This window comes from Thamnophis sirtalis, unplaced genomic scaffold, assembly GCF_051295495.1.
Source record: "Thamnophis sirtalis isolate CommonGarterSnake01/CBP01778 unplaced genomic scaffold, rThaSir2_p1.2 scaffold_12, whole genome shotgun sequence".
In the NCBI taxonomy this organism is placed as follows: domain Eukaryota; kingdom Metazoa; phylum Chordata; class Lepidosauria; order Squamata; family Natricidae; genus Thamnophis; species Thamnophis sirtalis.
Window position 1 is genome coordinate 56,777,516 of NW_028261392.1, and position 16,570 is coordinate 56,794,085.

Below are 16,570 nucleotides of genomic sequence, written 5' to 3' on the forward strand. Positions count from 1 at the left end.
GATTTTTAAAAAAATTAAGGATAATTTAAAGTTGAATTTAACTTTGGCAAGCTAGAAAAGTTCACATCAAACCTCAGTTCCAACTTAATCCAAAACTATTTCCAGACGTTATGCTTTTAACCCTTCTTGTAATAGAAGAATAAGGTAAGGTGAAGCGAGGCAATGATATCTTATTTTCCTCAAATTTGTTGTTCAAATAATAAATCTGTTGCAGCAAATCTATTCTGGAATATACATTAAAATGACAAATAATGCCTATATTTTATCAAATTATAATGCATTTTGGCTTTTAATTTGTGTGAAAGAGAAATATGGAGAACTTGCTGTGTTTTAAAGCAGTAATTTTTGATAATTCTTATTGTACTACACACTTGCCGTATTTGATAATAGTGGTATCTTGGTACTCCTTGTTAATTGGTTCTGGGAGACATGATGAGTACCAAAGAACAATGAGTACCAAACAGATTTTTCCCATAAGAAATAATGGAGTGAGTCACAAGACAGCCGACACCAAGGCATTCTAGCTTGTGGATTGAGTACCAAATAATGAGTACCAAGACAAAAGTTTCATGTCAAAATGTGCTGAACACCAAACTCAATGAGTTTCAAAGCAGTTGAGTACCAAGGTATTAATGTATTGAGTTACAGAAGCTTGTGTCAATCACAACTGTTCTTTTTAAGATACCACAAATGTTTCTTGCACTGCAGACTGTAATTTTGTTAAATTGGAAGGAAGGAAGGGGGGGGGGGGAGGGAGTCCATGTTTCCTGAAACTAAAGCACTGTTTTATTGGTTACCATAAATTAACACAGTCATGTTATGAGAATTCAGCCCAAAGCCTCTGTTCCAGAGGTGGGTTCCTACCAGTTCGCACCAGTTCGGTAGAACCGGGTTCGTCAAATTTTTGAAACCCACCACTGACACACACACACACACACAGACAGACAGACAGACAGACAGACTCACACAGAGAGAGAAAGAAAGAAAGGAAGAAAGAAAAAAAGAAAGAAAAAGTGAGAGAGAGGAAAAAAAAAAGAAAAAGGGACAGAGAGACAAAAGGAAGGAGAGAGAGAGCACATGGCCAGCAAGCCACTCTCCCCAGGTCACATGGCCGGCAAGCTACTCCCACAAAGGAGGCCACACCCACAGTAGGTTCAAAAAAAATTCGAAACCCACCACTGCTTTGTTCCCATTCATGGGGTTGTAGCAGCAGCTGTTCCAATGTCTTGAACAAAATTTAGCAGCTGATGAGTATAGGATGTAAAGCTAAGCCCTTTTTCAGTTGCATTTGAAACTGCTTTCCCTTCCCTTGTTTTTCCCCCGGTTATATTCCTGTTGTCACAGTTATGGTATTTATGTCTTTTCTTCCAATGTCAGATCATTGATGTAAGTCACATTCTCAGGAATGTAGATGTTGGCTTTTTGCAGAAGTCTCTCAGTGAGCCCTACGCTACAGCGAAAGCCATTTGCATTCCCCAGGGAGCGGTGAGTGAGGCTGTTTGTGGTAAGGGGAAATGGCCTTTATCTTGGATGCTGTTATTTCTATGATGAGCCCTACAAATATGTTTTCTCTCTCTCTTTGACATGAATACAAGTAGATGATTGAAAAAGCAAAATTTATCTATCAGGATAAGTCCAACTGGTTTCAATAAGATATATTTCTTAAAAATAAGAAAACATTAAAATAATGTATTGCTTTGTATCTTGAAATTAAAATAATACTGAATAAAATAAAGCAAGCTTATGGAGATTTGACAAACTCAGTACAGTCAGTGAATGGAAAGAATGGCGGTGTATGAGATAGTTGACCTTGTAGAAAGAAGTAAAAAGGCAAAGGTTTCCTTGTCAGTCGTGCCCTACTGTAGGGTATGTTTTTTTGTCCAAGGGAGCCAATTTTCCAAAGACAATTTTCGTGTTTATGTGGCCAGCATGTCTCTGTACACCAAAACTGCACGGAACGCTGTTACATTCCCATCGAAGTGGTACCTGTTAATCTATTTTCTTTTGCATGCTTTCAAACTACTAAGTGGGCAGGAGCTGAGGCAAGTGAGTCAAGGTGGCGCAGTGGTTAGGGTGCAGTACTGAAGGCCACTACAGCTGACTGTTATCTGCAGTTCAGCGGTTCTAATCTCACCGGCTCAAGGTTGACTCAGCCTTCCATCCTTCCGAGGTGGGTGAAATGAGGACCCAGACTGTGGGGGCGATATGCTGACTCTGTAAACCGCTTAGAGAGGGCTGAAAGCCCTATGAAGCGGTATATAAGTCTAACTGCTATTTCTATTGCTAAGGAACGGGAGCTCACCTTGTTGCGTGGAAGTTCAATTCTCAAACCTGGGCTGTCAGCTCTCCAGCTGACAAGCTCAATGTCTTTAAACACCGTACCACCCCAGTACTGAAAAGAAGTACTGAAAGAAAAAAAATCTTTATAGGTTGAAATGAGGCAGTTGTGCAAAATATAGAAGCCAGCCCAGATTTTCTAGCGTGAAAAAAGGATGTGGAAGAAGGCCAGGAAAGGCTGCATCTTATATTATCAATGCAGTTTTCTTTGCTACTTCTTCCACGCAATCCCATTCTGAAGTACAAACTAGAAATCATAGAGTTATATATAGTTATGTTCATCAGTCACTGGAATGAACATTATAAGCAGTCAGATCAGATTCTCTCTTCTCCGAAAACTGGGAAGGTGCAGGGTTATCTCTGAGAAAACCTACAAGAATATACGCAAAAACAAGTGCTGGTGTAATTTCAAATTTTGTTCTACAGTCAAATACTAAAAAGGGATACATTTATTGAAGGTGTTATCCCAGTTATGATCTGTCAGCCACATTTGGATGAGTCTTTTAAATTCAACCTTCCCTCCTTGATTTATTAAGAATGCTTACATTATGTGCATTTGTCATTATTTACGTTGTTCTCCCAATATGAAATCATATACCACTGTGAAGTAGATTAAAAGTGAGAAATAATGATTAAATCAGGGCATTTATTTGAGTTCAGGTATTCAACATTGGGTCGAGTTTAGATTGCCATAATTCAAATCCACCTCAATTAAACTGTTGCCCTACTAGTTCATCAGCTAGCCATACCCTTACTGGGATTGATGAGAGCTAAATAGCTTGAAATAGATCTATACTAGTCTCCCTTTATTTATTTATCAGCACAAATACTACACAAATGTAACAAAGGCAACAGTAAAATATTGGGCTTTCTGTCTGGATGGTCTCTTGTGATGAGCCGATGGACAGAGAATGGAAGCAGTATGCTTCCTCCCATAATTGGGGCATACCAGGGGTTGTGACTATATATATATACTGTTGCCTTTTTGTTACATTTTGTTATATTTATGAAAAAAATATATTTATAAATATATATATATTGGGTTTCTGTCTGGATTGTCTCTTGTGACGAGCCGAAGACAGAGAGTGGAAGTGTGACCTTCCTCCCATATTTGGGCACACCAGGGGTTGTGACTTTAAATATATACCTCTCACCCTGGCTGGCTGATAAGGAGTCGAGCCCTGTAGCTCAATGGTTAACACATCTGCCTAAGAGGCAATAGAGCACAGGTTCGATTCCCAGCATGGGTATGGCTAGCTGATGAGAGCTAAATAGCTTGAAATAGATCTATACTAGTCTCCCTTTATTTATTTATCAGCATAAATATAACACACACACACACACACACACACACACACACACACACACACACACATATATATATATATATATCCCTTTATCTACGTACCTTCTTACCTACCTACCTACTCTCTCTCTACCTACCTACCTACTGTATTTCTCTCTCTTTCTCTCCCTCTCTATCCCTCTAGATATCTACCTACTTTATTTTTAATTTGCCTCTTCAAAACCTTGGTGCGTCTTATACTCTGGTGCGTCTTATACTCCGAAAAATGTTAATCTGAAAGCTTTTTTTAATTTAAGCTTGATTCTAAAACAAAATATTTACTGTAAAAATAATGGACAAATGTATTACAATATCAGTTAAAATATAACAAGCTTAATCCATTTATTAGTGTTTATGTATCTTTGTCTCTAGAAATATCTACAGTTTAAAGATTTGGAGTCCTTAAAAGAATTATCAAAATCCCAATTTAATCAGGTATGGGAAAAATAATTACAACCAAGAAGTATTTTCTTTTGGGAATTATGTTGATCTATGTAAAATTTAAACCTGCATATTACATATTAGTTGAGGAGGCTGGGACAGACAATTTCTAGTTCTTTTAAATTAGTTTAATTTGGATTAAAATAAAAGGAGAAAGCGGGCCCACTGTGTGAAGAAGATTTTGGTCAAGATAGAGTTTTGATTGGATCCAATAAGTTTTGTTTTATACTCCCTCTTACATTGTACAAGCCAACTTTATTCATATTAAAGAGTGAAAAAGCTTAAATCTTTCTGAAAGTGTACTTCTTTGCCACAAAAGAAAGCAGCTTAACTTGCATTCAGGAAGCACTCTGCCAGAGCCACTATGAATATTTGCATGGGGTGGGGGAATGTGTAGCTCTTTTTTTTATTTATTCAAAAAAGGAGGTGCTACTGAAATTTATGGCTCATAGGAGGGATTCTTAGGTTTCCAAAATCAGCAGAAACTCTTTTTTGGCCTGTCTCTTCCGCAGCATTACTGTATTTGGAGAAATCTCAAAGTGCTTGATTCCATGCTTATATCACTGCTTTTTCTCATTATTCTTTCTCACAGAAGGATAGGAAGTGGCCTTGTACTCAGATTATTGGTCTATCTTTGTATTTTCAATACTAGGAACTTTCTAGGTTCAAATTGAGTTTTTCCAGCTCTTTCTATGTGGAAAAGTTGGTACCTAACACTAGACAAGGGTATCTTATACTCAAGCTATTGTCAGTGGATATAATGGTGTTCTTTTCCCTCCCAGAAAGTTCTTGGTATAAACTAGGCTGTTTTGGGTTCAGTTAGTTTTATTGGTTAACTATTGTTTCATGGGATCTGAAATCATTGCCATATATTGAAGAAGACCAACTAAAGCAGTTAAATATCTTTGGTTTCACTTGCAATCTTTTCAAGAAATGCAGAGCTGTTTATCCACTTTTCTATCCTGTATAGTTTATATCCTGTTTGATTTTGAATGGCAATATGAAGTCGCCACTTGGAAAATTCCTTAATGAAGAGCAAAAAGCAGAGCTTATCAGAACAGTTAAGGCCAATGTGGAGGATGTGGTGTTGCTTGCTGCTGGCCAACACAAAAAGGTGGTAAGTAGAATATTGATGTCCTTAGTCTTTCTTTGGGCACCAGAAAAAAAATAATCTAAATTTATTTATTTGTTTAAATTTAAATTAAATCTGGTTCTTCTTGACCAGGAAGAAATCCCCTGTACCTCTACTTGATGTTTCCACTGATGAAGCTGTTCCTTCTTTAATAAACTGAACATTAATTCACCCTTGAATATATTATCTTCTAGCAAATGACTAATAACCACTGCGTTTTAAATCAGTATTTTTTTTTAAAAAAAATCATTTAGAAAAAAATGGTCCCAACAATTACAAGTTGATAATAATACACTGCTTGGAGTTAGAGGTACAAGTATTGGAACTAATGGCTCATTGGAACTTATGGCTCATAGCCTGAGAGACCGCCTCCTGCCGATTACCTCTCTCAGACCAATTAGATCGCACAGGTTGGGTCTCCTCCGGATTCCATCTGCCAGCCAATGTCGGCTGGCGACTCCCGGGGGAGAGCCTTCTCTGTTGCAGCTCCGGCCCTCTGGAACGAGCTCCCTGTTGAGATCCGGATCCTTACTATCCTCCCGGCCTTCCGCAAAGCCACCAAGTCCTGGCTGTTCCAGCAGGCTGGGGGGAGCTGAGAAGCATCTACCTCCACAGAAATTGTGAATGTTGGTTTTGTTTTTAATATGTTGTCTTTGTCTCGTTCCCCCCTTTCCCTTGTCTTTTGTGAGCTGCCCGGAGTCCTCCGGGAGTGGGCGGCAAACAAGACAAATAAATAAAATAATAAATAAATAAACTTCCTTTTCTCTCTTCTGTTCTCTCATTTGTTTTCAGTGCTCTGCATTAGGAAAGCTACGCTTGAAGAGTGCTGAACTTCTGGAAGCCAAAGGCCTGTTACTTCGTGATCCTTCTGCCTTTCACTTCCTCTGGGTGGTAGAATTCCCACTTTTCCTCCCAAAAGAAGAAAATCCCGAAGAATTAGAAGCTGCTCATCATCCTTTCACTGCTCCACATCCTTTGGACGAGCATCTTCTCTACTCAGATCCCAGACAGGTGCCTTTATGTTGTTGTTTTTTAATATACAAAACAGAACACTGCAGACAAAGAATTGGACAAGATGATAAAAGCAAAATATTTTTTATAATTAGCAATTTAATCTTAGGACCAGACGTCTACCTTATCTGAAAAAGATGTACTACAAAATCAGAGCTGGAGAAAAATAGGATTATACACATTATGGTTTTCTTGGCCTCCAATTATCTTGTTCAAAAATGTTCATTGTATTTCTGTCAACTTCAGAAATAGTACATTCACATGTACTATTACACTGCGAGCTATACAGAGCTTGTAGGTCTGCATATATTCTCCCCTTATTAGAGAGATTGCCAGGGAGGGCAGACCATTTTTATCTAGGCTTCCTCCTCCAGGACACTAACCCGGTTACCACGTATGCAGTGGCAAAGTTCTGTGCTGCTGCAATGTCCATAAGGAAAAAATTGGCTACAGTATAGTACCATCTTGTACCAATTATCTGGACATACCGTTAACAATCTTTGGACCATAATGTTATTATCCACTTTTAATGTAAATACTTTTAATTATATTTTAATGTTAGTATTTTTAATATAGTGTAAAGACAAATGTATATTGCTGGTCTTTGACCGTAATAAAGATCTTACTTACTCAGATGTGTAGTTCCCATTAGTTGCAAAAGCTCTATTGGGTGGGATTTCCTGTTTCACAAGGGTTTTGGCAGATAGACCTAACAGTACAAATTACCTTGTTTCCTTCTTTTTGCTCGCCAGGTTAGAGGTCAGCATTATGATCTGGTATTGAATGGTAATGAGATTGGAGGTGGCTCTATTCGAATCCATAATGCAAAGCAGCAGCGTTTCATACTTGAGACAGTTTTGAAGGTAATTATTTGTACTAAAATAGTCTTGTATATTTAATTTAGCAACATAGCAATTAGACATATACTGTCACATACTACTTTATAGCACTTTCTGGATGGTTGACGAATGTCACCTCTCAACAATCTGGGGCCTCATTTTTATTGACCTCAGAAGGATGGAAGACTGAGTCAATCTTGAGCTGGTCGGGGTCAAACTCCAGATGGTGGGCAGAATTTCCTACAATATGCCTTCTAACTATTGGGCCACTAGGGGTTCCTAACCATAGTTTCAGCTGGGAAACTGAGAGCATTTTAAACTAAGCAAAGTCCAAAAACACTAGTGAATTCCTGAACGCCTGGCACTTAGACAAATCAGCCATCATCAGGCACATAGAGAGAAACATTATTTACATGTTCAGAAGAGACCATCATAAAGCAAAACAAAATGTGCAAAACCTTCTCAAAAGTAATTAACACAAAGATGAGCAGAGATTAACACCAAAATTAACACTAGACCAGGGGTGGGTTTCAACCAGTTCGCGGCGGTCCCTGTGAACCGGTTGGTCGCCGAACCCGGAAGTAAGTAACTTCCGGGAACAGCGAAGGGCGCGCCCGCCCACCCGCGGTCCTTACCCGGTTTTGACGAGTTCTGCGCTTCCACGCATGCGCAGGACGCATACAGCGCCTGCACGATCGTCCAGGAGCAGCTGGAGCATCGCGCAGACGCTAGTACACATGCATGCACTGCGCGCGTGCACGAGGACGCCGCCGGCCCCGTTCCAACCGAACCGGTTGGAACGGGGCGAGAAACCCACCCCTGCACTAGACCAAAGATCAAGAATCAAACAATACCCAAATTAGTTTTCCATGAATACAATAGCTATCGATTGTAATACCAGTAGCTCTTTTATTCTTGTGTCAGAAGAAATATGCAGTGTCTCGGTGCAATTTTATTTTGTATTACCTTTTACTATTGTTAAACATTTTAATATTTTTTTAAAAAGGAATATACAGGAAAGCTACATTTGCACTCTGGCCCTGCCTATGAATTTTCCTAAGTAACTGTTTGGTCACTCTGTTAACAGAAAGCCTGTTTGATCTACTTCTTACATTCTTAGGAGAACACTGAGCTGCTTCATCACCTCCTTGAAGCTCTGGAGTGTGGTGCACCCCCACATGGAGGAATTGCACTAGGTCAGTATCTTTTTTTTTTTAATTTTGCTACATACATACATTACCTTACTGTTATGGTCCCTAATTCTATGAGTCTATGAATAAATAGTAAGCGCAGTGATATCACTGTGAGAAAGATCACAAAGTCAATTGATTTTTTTCCTGAATTAAATTATTCCTACATAGAAAACCACACATTTTTTTAAGTAAAAAGCTGTTTCAGGTTTTTTTTTTTCCTGTTGTTGTCTAAAGTGTTCTGATGCACAATCTGTGCCCTCACAAATAAAACACTTTCCAGTTGTTTCTCCAAACTAACTGCATATTACGAAAACTGGTACCTTGGTGAAAGAGCAAAGTTAATTCATGCTTATCTCTAGGGCAGTGTTTCTCAACGTTGGCAACTTGAAGATGTCCGGACTTCAACTCCCAGAATTCCCCAGCCAGCGAATGCTGGCTGGGGAATTCTGGGAGTTGAAGTCCGGACATCTTCAAGTTGCCAACGTTGAGAAACACTGCTCTAGGGTATGAAAGCACAAACATTTTCCAATATATATATATATTGGAAAATATATATATATATTTTAAATATAGCTGAGCCAGAAAAAAAAACTTGCTTTGCAAATTCTTTGGCTCATTATACAAAACCAGTATGTAAGAATATATATCTTTCATTTATCAGTCAAGTTTGTCAAATCTTTATTCTGACTTATTTTTATCTCAGCTAGGAAGAAAGCAATAATGGTTTGTAAATTGGTTATTTTGAAAGGAGAAATAGACGCTTTTCTCTCTATTTGGGGAATCTTTGTCCCCAGTCATAAAAAAGGCGACATATTCAATAAAACAATTACATGGTTTTATTGATTCAGCATTTAAATACTTATCCCTGTGACATATTCCTCAATTGCAGCACAGTTAATTAAAGGCATGTTGCTCACCAACACAGTTTTCCCAACTGCCATAAGCAGAGAGGTTATCTAAATTAATGAAATATATGTTATAATTCCTTCATTCCAGAAAAATTCCGAACATTGAAAAGATAGCCAGAGTAGTAAGAGGTAAAAAGCAGTGAGTGAATTAGCAGGTGCATAGAATAAGAAGCTCTTACATTCTACTGTACATGCATGTTGTTTCTTCCTTCAGATTTTTTGTCCATTTTATAATCTAAAAGTGTTAGACAAAGTACCCACAGCTTTTTCCTGAAATGAACCATACTTATTTTACCAGTACAATAAAATTTATTAATGGAGAGATACCGATATACTTTTTATACCTTCATTGACAGCTGTATGATCCTGTTTACAAATCTCGTTTAACTTTATAGCACTATTAATATTTAGTGCATTTCTTTTTTCAGGGCTTGACAGACTGATTTGCCTTCTAGTTGGAGGTTCGAGCATTCGAGATGTCATTGCTTTCCCTAAATCTTTCAAGGGAAGAGATTTGATGAGCAATGCTCCAGATTATGTCGACCCACAAGAGCTTGAGCCGTATCATGTGCAGGTTACATGGCCCTTGACAGAAGCTAAAGCCAGGACTAACTGAGAATTATTTATTCTTCAGAAATCTTAGCAAAGAGACTAAATTTGTCCCTAGTGAACTGATTGTCCATTTTATTGTGGGAAAAGAGAACTGTTGAAAGAATCAAAGGCATCCTTCATTAATACGGTACAATGGAAATTTCTTTTGTGTCACCTTTGTAAATATGGAATCATCACAAATATGAAGCTTTTCTATATTTGTATATCTGAAGTACAATAATGTTATGTTCAAAAGACAGCATGTCCTATTACTATTTAAGATTTAAGATTTTTAAGATTTTAACTTTATTTATATGCCGCCCTTTTCCCTGAGGGGACTCAGGGCGGCTCACAATCCAGGGGGAGGGAAAAACAAAACAAGATAGACACATAAAGACAATACATCATTAAAAAGCGCAACAGTCATACTATTCGGGTGGGGTTGAAGTCTTTAGCCCCAGGCCTGTCGGGACAGCCAGGTTTTTAAGGCTATGCGGAAGGTCTGGAGGGTGGTGAGGGTACGAATCTCCACGGGGAGTTCGTTCCAGAGGGTCGGAGCAGCCACAGAGAAGGCCCTCCTCCGGGTAGTCGCCAGTCGACACTGGCTGGCTGATGGAATTCAGAGGCCTAATCTATGCGATCTTATCGGTCTAGTGGAGGTAATTGGCAGTAGGCGGTCTCTCAAGTACCCAGATCCAATACCATGAAGGGCTTTAAAGGTGACAACAAGCACCTATTGTTATATAGTGATATAGTCAGATGCAGTCTTGACATTTTCTTGTGTTGCCTTTATGAATGGAGGATCTTCGAAGTATATGTAGATTTTGCAGGAGGTCGTCCAGGTCAAAAACAGAGTGCAGGGCGACATGCCCCCCCCATACCCCATTTTCACTAGCAGAGGCACTGCAGGCTGGTCCTTTGCTATTTCCAGGCCGGCCCCGCAGACCAGATCTACGCACTCTATGGGCCAGATCCGGCCCACGGATCTTGAGTTTGATACCCCTGATGTACTGCAAACATGGAAACACAAGAGAGAATGAGCTGAATAAGAAACAAGAATTCCAAATTAATTTTAGAGCATGAAGGTAATCAAAAAGCCCCAAAATATAATAGAAATATAAATTAATTGTACTGTTATCCTAATTACTCAAAGCTAAGTACTAAGGTTGGCTCCAGTATCAAAAACTATTCATGGTTCTGGGAGAGCATTCAGTTTTATTTTTTAAAAAGTGGTTATTTGAAACCTAACTGGAGTTGTTGTTCTTCAGGGTTTTAAGGTAGAAATACATTTAGGAAGCATTTTCCCCAATTCATTAATCTTGATCAGATAACAAAAATGGCAAATTTCTCTAACATGAGTCAGTATAAAAAATAAAGGTAGGGGAAAAAAGAATAATTTCAACTTACATAATTTGATTTTTTTTTACTTAAACTCCCATTATATCCAGCCATAATATAGAGGCTGTTATTTCTGATTGTTAGGTTTGGTTCTTTGTTATATATTTTTTTTAAAAATCAGATTTGGACAGTTATAACTTATATAGTTTTGTTGAACTTCTGAAATAAACATTTGTGCTTTCCACTGTTGTGTATTACTCCATCTCTTCCTAGTTGCCAAACAAAGCTATTGCGTTTCTGTTCCTGCAAGGTCCTTATGCCCTGTGTGTGTATCTCTGGAAGAGATTACTCAACTCTGCCTTACTGTACAAAACAAAAAAGTTGCAGCTACAACTTATTTCATTACACAATAAAAACTAATAAGGTACCAATTAAACTGGACAATTTTTTTAAAAAAAGTTGTGCTTCCTGAAAAACATTTGCCAATTGCATAGACCCCTTCAAACTGAACACAGATGCATTTTCTGACTGATTGTATCACGTAGGAACCTTGAGAAATATGAAATTAACTTTTAATGACTATAATGTATTTAATCACATTTCCTATCTTCATGAGGGCTGCGTGTATTTTGCTGCTGAATTTCATTTGTACTCAGTGCCCAGTGCATTTTGCTGCAGTGTCCATCAAGTCAGCCAGCATTCATGGTTCTCAATTGCCCTGATAGTTTTTCCATTGTGGCAACGTCCTGGTGAAATCTTGTTTGTCATTGACAGATTTTTTGGGAAAAAAGCTCAAGTGTGAATGTAGAAAATGTTGCACTCCATGGCTTTGTGTCCAGTAAGAGGATGGAGATGATATAGGTAGCCCCTGATGTTAAGAGCTCCCTCTGAAGCCTTTTAAAAACATTAACCCTTTTTCTATTCCGTCATCCCATTTTATTTTAATTTCTTTTACCTTTCTGCTGGAAACCAATATTTTTACTGTTTTTATTAGACTGGTGGTATTTTTTATCATCTCTCCTAGAGAAAAAGGAATTTTATTTATTTAGATAGCATATGGTGGTGGTCTCCAACCTTTGTGACTTGGCAGCCCAGCATAGGGAGGGGGGAAGAGGGGCACCGCATAGTGGCCCAACGCTCACATGGCGTAGTAGTGGTCCCTGGCCCAGGAATTGGGGTCCTCTGGCATACAGCATACAATATCAAGGAAATCTGCAAATGCTAGGCATAATATGCAGTCGTGACCGCCTAAATTGCTAGCTCATTCTGTTCAATGCTTGCACACGTAACCTTGGAACTAGCTTACAACAGCTGACTGGCAGTGGTCATGTTGCTGGCTATTCCAGACAGTCTCACCTCACCTTGGCAATGCCTTGCATCTGGCCAGGTCCACACGAACACAGCTAGTTTTTCCCCCCACCAAAATGGTACCCATTTACCTACTCGCAATATTGCATGCTTTCTGGATGGGCAGGATGGGAAAAGAAAAAGGCAGCACTCATGTTCCTTACTCAAACTTCACTTGAGCCTTCTAAACAGCTTAAACTCGACATACATGTGACCTGTTGTGCTGTAGCCATTTCTGAAGCCTGCCTGATCCTTTGGTTGTGCATCATTTAATGTTCTCAATATTCTTTTTGCTATTATCTTGGTGAAAACCTTGTAGTGTTATTGAGAAATATTTTAAAATTACCTCTCCCCACCCCAGATTATAATCACTTCAGCATTTTTCCATGTGTGGGGTATTTCTTCTTTTGAGGCACCTCGAGTAGTTTTGTTAGTATCTTTAAGCTTAGTCATCCAAGTACTGCTGCGGAATCAACTAAAACAAGCTCACGCAGCGGCAATTGTGAATCAAAAGCAGACAATAGTGGTGCAAAGGTAGATCCTAATGTGTTGACCACCCTCCGTACAGTGAGTCACACCAACACAAGATTACTGCTAGACAATTTATTCACAGTAAATTAAGCCACAGTAAATTAAGACACTAAGACTTTGGCAGCAACCCAGACTTCCACAGATAAGAAATATACACAAGAGCTTCTCCAGCTTTAGTATCATAGTTGTGTCCTGCAAACAGCCTCCTCCCAAAGTCTCTTCTTATATACTCTCTTGGGATGAGCCTAATCACAACCACCTGGCCCCAATTATCTTCTGTATCTCCGTAGTTGCTATCGGCGCTTACCTGCCCATCTTTGCCTGGCGTCCAGGACCAACTCCCTTAGCTCCTCCCCACTGCTCCAGGGCCTGACATCAGGGACCGCTGCTCCATGCCTCAGGCGCCTCCTGGTGGCCAACCAGCCTCTCATCCCTGCTCGGAGTCTGAACCCTGTCCAGGGTCCTCCACATCTTCCAGAGCCGACTCATAGGATCCCTTGCTATCGGAGTCTGTTTGCAGCTCCAACGGCTCCTGCTGGGCCACATTAATGTGTATGTAGAGATCTATATCTATATCCAGAGGAGTGTGTGGAAAGCAAGTACTGCTCTCCCAGGAAGCATTGGTGAAAGTTAGTTATCGGTATCAGTTACAGCCAAACCAAATGATTCTACATATTCAAAAAATAAAGTGGGGATTCCAGAAGTGTGGCCATTTTCTCCTTCAGTCAACTTCTACACTGTGAAAAGCAATTAGTTGATTTGTGAGAAGTCAAATGGTTCCCGTGGAGATACTAAATGAATTTTCATTCAAAAATGAAAATTGTCAACATGTTCAAAATGAAGCTTTTTGAGGAAGAATGAGGTCTTCCCATTATGCTAAGTTTCATGGAGGCAGGTAATAAGAATGCTTCCACTTTTATGTATGAAGGAATCTCGAAGGACTTTCTTTCATTGTCCCAGAGTGCGCCCAAATAAACAACCTGTACCTCTCATAGCAAACCATTTCTCAAGAACATTTAGAGACAAATGTGATAAGTATTATAAAAAGGCTTAACAACAATCTGTATAGGTGCCAAACCTCAAATACAGCTGGTTACCTCAACTATCCAAAGGGGAAAAAATTGCCTATTTTGTAAAGTCCATCTGCTGGTTCATTCCTTACTTCAACACAGGACATGGAACAAGAGTCCTTGGGAGAAATTGCCACTGATAAAATATCACCATACATGAAATGTAAGTAGCAAGATCATATCAATAGTCTAAATGGAGCCCAAATGTTGTGATACTAACCAAAGATGGTCTTGGAGCAAGACTGTTATAAGTACAAGGACTGGACACGTAACAACTCGCCCACAATTACCTCTTGTTCCCCTACAGCAGGGCTTATCAAACTCCCAGCCCGTGGGCTGGATGCATCATGTGCTGGCCACACCCCCGCCCAGTTTAGCGAAGGGGAAAAAAGTCCTGATGTCAGCTTCTGCTTTGCTGCTGCTTCGGCTGCCATTGAAACGGGGAGGGGGGCATGGTATTTGGGAGGGGATTACTAATTGTGCTGGAGAAAGATTCTGGAATTCTGCTGCCTGTCTGACTACGCATGCGGAGGAGGTTCCCGCCAAGGCCAATGGCACCGCCATTCCATCTTGGTGATGCCTTTCGAAGCTTTCGCGTCTAAATAATCAGTCTTCGCTTTGCTACGCTTCTAATCATTTATAATTAGTAAAAGTACACTTGATTTCTATCAATGGACTCTCGTGGTTTTCTTTCCTAATTATTCAATGAAGGAGTGCTGACACCTGTTACATTAGGTGAGTTTCACACCCCAACTCTACATTTGTTGATAATCTGTTGCCAGTTATTTTAATATGACTGTTTCAAAGCATAGCATTCTCTGTGTCAAGCCAATTATAGAACAAAATGAATAGCAGACACACCCGTGAGCTCTTTTATGGTCTTTCTAGGCCGCATCCATTCAGCTTGAGCATGCCAAAGCATTTCCAAGTTCCACAAATGTTATGAAATATCCCAAGTGCATACCTGGACATGCACAAGTTACACAAAGCATCTTGAATAAGACAAGTAAAAATTAAGTAACCTTAAAATATATAAACAAAATTGCAAAAAGAGATTTAGATTAAATGGTGTGTCATAGATTAGTTTATTTTTATTAGTAGCCAAAAATGTAAGATACACTCAAGTTATTCAGGAAGTAAGGTTTAAGGTTTATTAAAATTTGTATGCCGCCCACACCCATCGGGACTCTGGGCGGCTCACAGCAAGATAGAAACAGTTTGAATTTAAAAATAGAAAAATACAATATTAAAAATTCACATCATCCATTACATCTAAGCGGGGGCTGGATATCCATCAACAGCCCCAGGCCTGCCAGAACCACCAGGTCTTAACGGCTTTACTGAAGGGCAGGAGAGTGATAAGGGTGTGGATCTCTGCGGGTAGATCGTTCCACAGGGCCGGCGCAGGTGCTCTAACGTTAGCTGTGGGTCCAGGAGGACACCCAAATTGCAGGCCCTCTCTGAGGGGTGTATAATTTCAACCCCCAGGCTAAGAGGTGGAATATCTGGACTAACCTTGGGAGGCAACATCAATAGCCACTCGGTCTTGTCTGGATGGAGTGCAAGCCTGTTCGCTCCCATCCAGACCCTGACAGCCTCCAGGGACTGGCACATCACTTCCACTGCTTCGCTGAACTGGCACGAGGCGGACAGATACAATTGGGTATCATCCGCATATTGATATTTGATCCCGTGCCGGCGTATGATCACACCCAGCGGCTTCATGTAGATGTTAAATAGGAGGGGCGACAGGACCGAACCCTGCGGCATCCCATATTTGAGGGGCCTGGGGGTCAATCTCTGTCCTCCAACCAACACTGACTGCGACCTGTCCGAGAGGTAGGGGGAGAACCACCTTAAGACGGTGCCTCCCCCTCCCCCTCCCGTAACTGTCGCAGAAGGATACTATGGTCAATGGTATTGAAGGCCGCTGAGAGGTCAAGGAGCACAAGGATAGAGGAATGACCTCTATCCCTGGCCCGCCAGAGATCATCGATCAGCGCGACCAAAGCAGTTTCCGTGCCATGACCAGGCCTGAAAGGGATCCAGATAATCTGCTTCATCTAAGGTCCGCCGGAGTTGAAAGGCCACCACCTTCTCAACAACCTTCCCTACGAATGGGAGGTTGGAGACTGGATGATAGTTGTTTAAAATGGCTGGGTCCAGGGATGGTTTCTTAAGGAGGGGTCTCACCACCGCATCCTTTAGAGGCTGCGGGAAGGATCCCTCCAGAAGAGAGGTGTCAACAATCCTCTGGAGCCAGCCACATGTCACCTCCCTGCTGGTCGAGACCAGCCAGGAGGGACAGGGGCCAGTATACAGGTGGAGGCACTCACCGCTCCCATGGCCTTGTCCACTTCCTCAGGAGCGACAAGTTGAAACTCGCTCCATAAAATCCGATCAGGACCTTCCCCCGGCGCCTCGGCTGGTACCGTCCAAGTGGAGTCCAGGTCCGTCCAGATCCGAGTGATTTTATCCATCAGAATC

The 16,570-nt window shown here is 40.5% G+C and overlaps 1 protein-coding gene across 1 annotated transcript in view; it reads left to right on the top strand.

Annotated features, from left to right (window-relative positions):
- DARS2 (aspartyl-tRNA synthetase 2, mitochondrial) overlaps positions 1-10,377 on the top strand; it is a 29,382-nt gene extending 19,005 nt beyond the window's left edge. The window contains exons 11-17 of the mRNA XM_087726750.1: positions 1,378-1,485; positions 4,055-4,117; positions 5,094-5,240; positions 6,048-6,266; positions 7,019-7,129; positions 8,226-8,301; positions 9,635-10,377. Coding sequence (XP_087582876.1) covers positions 1,378-1,485; positions 4,055-4,117; positions 5,094-5,240; positions 6,048-6,266; positions 7,019-7,129; positions 8,226-8,301; positions 9,635-9,822 — 912 coding nt within the window. The 3' untranslated portion in view covers positions 9,823-10,377. The remainder of the gene's footprint in view (positions 1-1,377; positions 1,486-4,054; positions 4,118-5,093; positions 5,241-6,047; positions 6,267-7,018; positions 7,130-8,225; positions 8,302-9,634) is intronic.
- Positions 10,378-16,570: the final 6,193 nt, after the last annotated feature.